This window comes from Toxotes jaculatrix, chromosome 12, assembly GCF_017976425.1.
Source record: "Toxotes jaculatrix isolate fToxJac2 chromosome 12, fToxJac2.pri, whole genome shotgun sequence".
Lineage (NCBI taxonomy): Eukaryota > Metazoa > Chordata > Actinopteri > Toxotidae > Toxotes > Toxotes jaculatrix.
The window spans coordinates 9,103,228-9,110,645 of record NC_054405.1 but is presented as its reverse complement, the minus strand read 5'-3'; the positions used below and the strand labels follow the sequence as shown (position 1 = coordinate 9,110,645).

At 38.1% G+C, this 7,418-nt stretch overlaps 1 protein-coding gene across 1 annotated transcript; it reads left to right on the top strand.

Moving 5' to 3' along the window:
• The first annotated feature begins 1,098 nt into the window (after positions 1-1,098).
• On the top strand, positions 1,099-6,505 carry npm1a (nucleophosmin 1a). Its single transcript, XM_041052399.1, has 11 exons — positions 1,099-1,240; positions 2,467-2,546; positions 3,286-3,405; positions 3,561-3,654; positions 3,815-3,930; positions 4,013-4,095; positions 4,767-4,821; positions 4,934-5,008; positions 5,137-5,235; positions 5,358-5,432; positions 5,931-6,505. The coding sequence occupies exons 1-11, from the start codon at positions 1,192-1,194 to the stop codon at positions 5,979-5,981; spliced, it is 897 nt and encodes a 298-aa protein (XP_040908333.1). The 5' UTR covers positions 1,099-1,191; the 3' UTR covers positions 5,982-6,505.
• The last annotated feature ends 913 nt before the right edge of the window (positions 6,506-7,418 follow it).

Genomic DNA, 7,418 nt, shown 5'->3' with positions numbered 1-7,418 from the left:
AAAAATAAATATGTAAATTCTTAAACTGAGTTGTGTTTTACTTTACTTTTGTTCTTTCTAGCGCGCAAACGTGTGCCTATGTGTGTGTATTCATGGGTATATGACTGTGTGAGCATTTATTCTGTGTGCTCTCTGGATCCCACAGAGAGCACACATTTCTGACCCTACAACCTAAGCAAGGGCAACGAATCATAGGAAAAACCTAAACAAAAGAGTGGAGAAACATAGATGCAGATACAGAGCAAACTGTAAGGACAGCCTGAATGGTTTGATGAGTTAAAAAATAGTGTGAATTATATTGCAGTCCCCAAATCCCCCCCAAGATCTTTGGGTTTTTTTTCCTTTAATTCCTCATCCATCTGTGTACATAAAGGTCAGCTATTCAAACAGAAAGCCTGCCAAGAATAATAATACTACCCCACATGAATCTAGCCCACAAACAGAGATCCAAACTGGACGAAGCAATTGCAGGCAGCAGTAGTGAAACACTAGATCATCTCCTGATAATAAAAAAAAATGTAATCCCATTGACAAAATATATAAACATAACATCTAGTGTTTTCACACTAGATGAGTGAATGAATGAGCATACAACTATGCCTGGACCGTGTGGGCTTATGTAAAACACAACAGATTCAAATGAATAACAGTATAACAATACTACAGCAGAAATTCAAAACTAAAGGAAATTAATTTGAATAACTTTAATCAGATCTTAAACTCCATTGCCCACAACACAACTGAGCAACACAACAAGAGTGTGCAAAGCTGTCATCAAAGCAAAAGGTGGCTACAATATAAAACATATAACACTTTTTTGTTAACTATATAATTCCATATGTGTTCCTTCATAGTTTTGATGTCTTCAGTATAAATCTACAATGTAGAAAGTAATAAAAAATAAAGAAAAACCATTGAATGAGAAGCTGTGTCTAAACCTTTGACTGGTATTGTATATAAGAGCACACTTACATAGCTAAGAGTGAGTAAACGTCCATGACTGTCCCGTCTGCTGTACACACTGTCGTGCTGCGGGTGGCGCTGTTCCTCTTTAAGATTTTTTGTTTTTTCAGCGGAAGCAGAAGAAGAGAGGAGGCGGAGAGCCACGTTAGTTGGTGGTTACTACTAGTAGTTGGTTGGTCTTCTTCCACTGCAGAGGCGCAGCAGGTTGGCAGCGTTTTAATCTTCAAAATGAACGGACTAGACGAGGAACCAATGGCGCCACAGACCTTTCTTTACGGTGAGAGAACTTGTGCGTTTTTTTGTTGTTGTTGTAACTTCAGTCCGTGTCCTCATGTTGGACTGCTGGTAGCGCTGCACGCATCAGGACAGGACAAACGACACCATTTAGCTGCACTCTGTCCTCTAAATTGGAAAGTAATGTTCCTTTTGTCACGTTAAAGCGTTTAAAATGCAGAACCTAGCATTATACGTATTTAAACGTGTGGCTGGAGGCTGAATGAGCCCCGGTGAAAGGCGCAGATTCAGAGCGGTCTGAATTGGCCACACACGTGTTTGACTACCAACATGGCGCCGCCCGTGTTTTCTGAACTCTTTGGATATTAAAGCTTTTTTCCCCACCAGACTTTAAAATTGTTTTGTGGTTTCATCAACCTCTCATTCTGATTAAGCTGCAACGTTTGGCTAAATTTTGAGCTGATAGTTTTTTTTTCTAGCTCGTTTGGAAAAAAACATCTCAACTTGGGCTGAAACGCATGCGGACCGCGCTCACTTCTATCCCCGAATTAAAACTGTAGATCCCACAAGTCACGGGTTTCCACGGATCATCTGTCAGTCAGCCGTTTTAACTCTGCCTGATGGTTCAGACATAAGGGAATCAAGTAAAATATTTTTGCACACATGTGGTATGTTATAGTTATTCCCCCTCTGTGCATCCTTGCAGCCAAAAATTGTTCTTAATCCCAGAAATTAGTCAATTAGTAAAAACATATCACTGTAAGAATTGTTTCAGGGCATCCTCTGCGTGCAGCGGTGCTTTTTACTTTTACTAAAATGTGATGAAAAGCTGTGTTTGTAGCTGCATTTGAAATAGAGTAGATTGAAACGTGACTGCTGTAACAGAAAAAAAAGAAGAAACAAACTTGCCATGAAGCATCTTCAGTTTTAACAGTGTTGGTGTTGAATTTCCACCACATAAAAATAATTTTCAGTGAGATGATTTTAGGTACTTCTCCTAATTGGGGAGGAATTCCCTGTGCCAGGGCCATGTGGGAATATTCACATCAGTAGTCTGTATAGCTCCCTCTTGTGCACATTAGAAATACAGCACTTTACACTTATCTGCAGTGAAATCACTTTACAAATGTTTTTATGTTGTTTTGATTCTGAAACCAATGACAAATGATCACAGATTAACCTCTGTGTGTTTATATGCTCCATCTCTCAGGCTGCTGCTGGAGCACCATGTGTTCGTGGTTTGATTATTAATGTTAATCTTTTTAACAGGATGTGTGCTGGAAGCTGGAAAGGAGGTGGTGTTCAATCCTGAGGATGATGACTTTGAGCATCAGCTAGATCTCAGGATGGTAAGTACCCCGATGTTCAGGGGAGTATTTAAGAAATGCCATAACAAAATGTTTTATAATGACTGGTAGAGCTACAAAGATTAGTCAATCAAAAGGAAATTAATAGGCAATAATTTTGATAGTTGATTTGATAATTTAAGTCATTTTTCCCCTGTTTCCAGTATCTCAAATGAGAGACTGTGATCTTACATTATGCTAAATTTAATATTTTATCTTTGGTGATTTAATGATATCACCTTGTGCTCTAGAATATAGTGATGAGCATGTTTTTAATGATGATAATCTCAAATGTCATATGTATGTTTCTCTGCTCGTCAGCTTAACAGATATTTTACCTATGTACCACCTGTTTTTGCTGTGTGGACACAAGGTGCAAAAGTTACCCACTTGGCCTTATTGTGTGTTAATTGCAGCCTCCATACACTTGTTTAATAAATCCAAATCTCTGCTTGAAGTAATAAATGTGATGTCAAGTTCCTCATGGATGACTAAGTAAAAAGTAAAGTGCTCTGTTAGCAATCTCTGAGAAATAGTCCTCTACTCAATACTTATAGAATAAGGTCCCTTGTGCCTAGATGTGTGTTTCAAGAAGCTGAATATGAATTAATCAAACAGAAATATAAATGTGGTTTCTAACAGCTGATGATCAACAGATGGATTTAATGGTTTACCAAACCAGTTAGGTGTGAAAACAGTCTAAACACACAATTACAGCCGGTTCTTCTCTTGCCCTCTTCAGGCCTGTGTGGACCCCAGCACAAAAGATGAACTTCACATGGTGGAGGTGGAAGGACAAGACACAGAGGGACAGAAAATCAAGGCTGCACTGGTTTCACTGAAGCCTTCTACCCTGCCAAGTGTGAGTAAACGTCTTCTTAGCTGTGTTTGCTTTGAGGAGACACATTAAAAGTGTCTCCTCAGTGCGTTGAGAAAGTTCATACATTCTGCTCTGTGTAACATGAACATTAACAGCCACTGTGGAGGTGATTCACTAATGCTGAATGCTTGTTGCAGGTTTGTCTTGGTGGCTTCACGATCACACCCCCAGTAACTTTCCGTCTGAAGGCAGGCTCTGGTCCAATCCATATCAGTGGACAGCACCTTGTCAGTGAGTATTTGTTACGAGAGTGTCAGAGTGTTTGATGGTTGGAAATAGTGTAACGAAATGCAGGTTAAAGAACGTGCATAACCAAACTTTGTTATATCACACACATATGTACTGTTTTGGTGGAAGACCTTTGCCTAACATTTCTCAATTTTCCCTAAAGTGATGGAAGCTGATCAGTCGTTTGATGAAGAGGACGACGAAGAAGACGAAGAGGAGGAGGATGTCGTCAAAACATCAAAGAAAAGACCCGCTTCCTTTCCTGCCATCAAGTCTCAGGTTTGTTTTATGTCCTTTGCAGTTTTAGTTTCAGGTTTGTCAGAACTGAAATGACCACAACCCATGTTTTACCTCCTTTCAGAAAAAGATGAAAATGGACATGGAGGAGGAGGATGATGATGATGACGACGACGACGACGACGATGAAGATGATGAGGATGATGAGTGAGTGTCAGGCTTCACACATTAACACTGTGTGCACTTTCAGTCAGTGAAATATCTAAAATAGTATAAACTACAAATGTACGTCAGAAATGGTTTCATCATCACAATATGTATTTTTTAACGTGTTAGCCGAGCAAGGTCTTGTTCATCAGTTTAATGTAGGTTCTGTGCAAGTTAAGGGATAAGTTCAAAAATTTTTGTCTTAACACAGTAGTCAGGTGACCACACGAACACTGAAACAGGCTTTGCTTACTGTAATTTGTCCCCTGGTTCATGCTGGCCATTAGTAGATACCCTGCTGATGCACTTTTCAAGGGATGAGATGGGAGACAAAGTCCACAGTTCTCCCTCTGTGGATTAATTGTATTTAACAGTTTATCTGATTTAGGCTTCAGCCATCTGAGTCAGAGACTTCAAGTGGATGTCTTCCAAAGTTAGTCATTTTAGTACAAAGTTTCCTCTTTACTGTCACACACTGCTGCTGCTAAACAGAGGAACATAAAGAGGAATCTTTATACTGAAAATGCTGTAACTTGGGATGACACCCACCTGATTTGTCTAATTTAGATAACTGAATCTGTTTTTGCATAAAACCAGGACTTTGGATTTTGTCTTTTCACTATCATTTTTTTTTTCCTGATGTTTTTTTCCTTTTAATTTCCCTTTTTCAGGGATGATGAAGATGATGAGGATGAGGAGAGTGAGGAGGAAGAATCACCTGTTAAGGTAAGTAGGTTTTACAGTTTTGGCAGTACCAGCTGAATGATCACCAGCTTGCTTTCTCACTAACAGCTATACTAACAACTATGTTTTTGTTTGTTTGTTTATTTTTTAACAGGCTAAACCAACGCCAACCAAAAAACCAGATCAGAATGGCAAGAGCGTTAAACCCAACACTCCAGCTGCAAAGCAGGTAACACTTAGTTTGTATAAGCTGGACTTCTTTTTAGTCAATATATTGAATTTCTCCAGTTGTTTACTCTACTACTACTACTACTACTGTTGCTCTTTACTAATAAACAAGTGTTGTGTTCATAATAGGACAAGACCCCTAAAGGTAAGGGGGACAAGCCACCTAAAACCCCACCAAATTTAACACTTCCTGAGATCAAAGCTAAGATGATGGAGGCAGTGAAGAAGGTTAGTGTCCTATACAGTCTGTTTTATTACTGTCCTTTTACTATGTCTGAAAAGGTAGTATAAATATTAATATTTAAATGTGTTCAGTCACTGTTATTCTTTCCTCTTTTTTTTTAATACAGGGAGTGACATTACCTAAAATTCAGCCCAAGTTTGAGAACTTCTTGAAGCATGGTTATAAAGTCAATGATGCCAAGGTATAGTATTGAGCTGAAGGTGCCCTATGCTACTTATTTTGAAAGATTTTAGTTGATTGGCTCTAGTAAAAAAAAATGTAAAAAAATTTGTTAACATAATGTATTTCTCATAGCTTATACAATGTAAATGAGTTTGTTGGAATTTTATTTGGCTACTGAAACTAGATGAGAGAAGCTCTGTTTACGGCTAACGTTGACAAATAGATTTTTTTTTTAAAAAATGTAACAGTTGTAATGGATCCTTAATGGCTGATTGGCGTAAACTGATGCCTTCCCATCTTCCCTACACAAAATGCACATCTGCGGCCTATTTATTGATCCCACCACCAGGGGGCATCAAACTCCCAAAAAACCCAACCAAATTATAAATCACAGTGGAAGTAATGTTGAAGTAAATACATTAAAGTGCAGATTTGGTCTTGATTTTTACTTTTTGTTTTCATCCCTGCCATATGCGTGGGCCATCAACCTAACAGGTTTTTTTTTTTTTTCCTTAAGGTTGTTGCAGAGCTGTGGAAGTGGAGACAGACGGTGAAGGATGCTAAATAACAGTCTAAATAACTGTAGTTTTATTGTCTCTTTTTATGACCTGTTTATACCCTTAGCACCTCTTAAATCTTCTGAAGCCAAACTCAGTGCCTCGCAGTTATCATGAATTCTTTCAATCTCTAATCCAGCTCCGCCTGTGCTCCTGTATGAAGAGACTGGATAGGTAGTGATGCGGATGACGACAGTGCACTTTGCTTGTTGTACTGTCTTTCCTCCTCCATCAAGCTCTCAGTTGCGGCAGAGAAATTTAGTTTGTTGAATAAACCCTGGGAGAGCAAGCTTACAAATTTGCTTCTTTGTAAATGTGTAAATAAAATTCTCACCAGATTTCTGGCAGCATTGTATGCAGGATCAATTAAAAAAATGCATCATATCATAACACACAATTAAAAGAACACACACTAGAAAGCAGCTCAAGAAACTAATTTTGAATCCATCAGCTAATATTGGCCACAGTCACATCATTGGTCCGTTTAAAAAAAAAAGCAGCAACGATCCCAATATTGATTTGTCTGGTACCATCGTGAACATAAGACAACTTTGCACTTTTTGAAATGTTTTGAATGTTTTTGCTATTGTGAGATTCCTATGGTAAAGATCCCATAACAAGAGACAGTTTTTTTTCTGAGTGAAACATTGAGTCAGAATCCAAAATGTCCTTGTTATTTTTATGTATTTTACCGTCCGAAATAGTCACACATTTAGTATTTAGCCACACGTTCCATTAACCTTTGAGAGCAAAGTGAAATAAGTGCAGCACGCTACACATCTGATCTTTATTGGCCTATGTGGCGATCGGTCTGTTTAACTGCTTTATGTTGCCATGACTACTGATAGCCAATAGGGCAAAGATTAAGTAAATATTCTGACTGAATGCAAGAAGGAATTTGGAGTTTTTTTGTTTTTTTTTTTTAGTTGCAGTTGTATCATTCTGAGAAATATCTACCTATAGTTGAAGTTTAATGAAGCAAGTTCTGTGCTAATTTGACTGGATGAAGATTTTAAAATGCAAATGTTGGTGCATTGGGCCTGTTAAAGCAGAAGATCATTCCATGTTCGCATGAAACAAGTGTGAGTTTGTATGACTTTATATGCTTTGGGTTTGGGCGGACTGTCTTAAGACTCATTAAATAAAAACAAAGCACATAGATCCGTTGCCATTGTTCTGTTTCTCTGCCATGACAATAGCTGATAATTGTACCTATTTTGAAGATAAGTGCCATTATTAGATCATTTTGATTATTAAAATTTCTTATATGTAACAATCTATTGTTACATATAAGAAAATTGTCTCAGCATTGGTTTGAATATGCAGTGCAGGGTCCAAGAAGTATTTAGATTTTTTGCATTACTTGTGGGTGTGTGCACAGCCATCTCTTCTGCTAATGTGATCTAATACCTTGATTTTCTCTATGCATGTTGACAGAAAGCTGCAGA

What these genes read in the sequence shown, in the direction of transcription:
- npm1a (XM_041052399.1), top strand. Translation starts at nt 1,192, where the DNA reads ATGAACGGACTAGACGAGGAACCAATGGCGCCACAGACCTTTCTTTAC. An exon ending in AGCCTTCTACCCTGCCAAGT is followed by an intron (nt 3,406 to 3,560) that starts GTGAGTAAACGT and finishes TGCTTGTTGCAG; the next exon opens with GTTTGTCTTGGTGGCTTCAC. An exon ending in ATAAAGTCAATGATGCCAAG is followed by an intron (nt 5,433 to 5,930) that starts GTATAGTATTGA and finishes TTTTTCCTTAAG; the next exon opens with GTTGTTGCAGAGCTGTGGAA.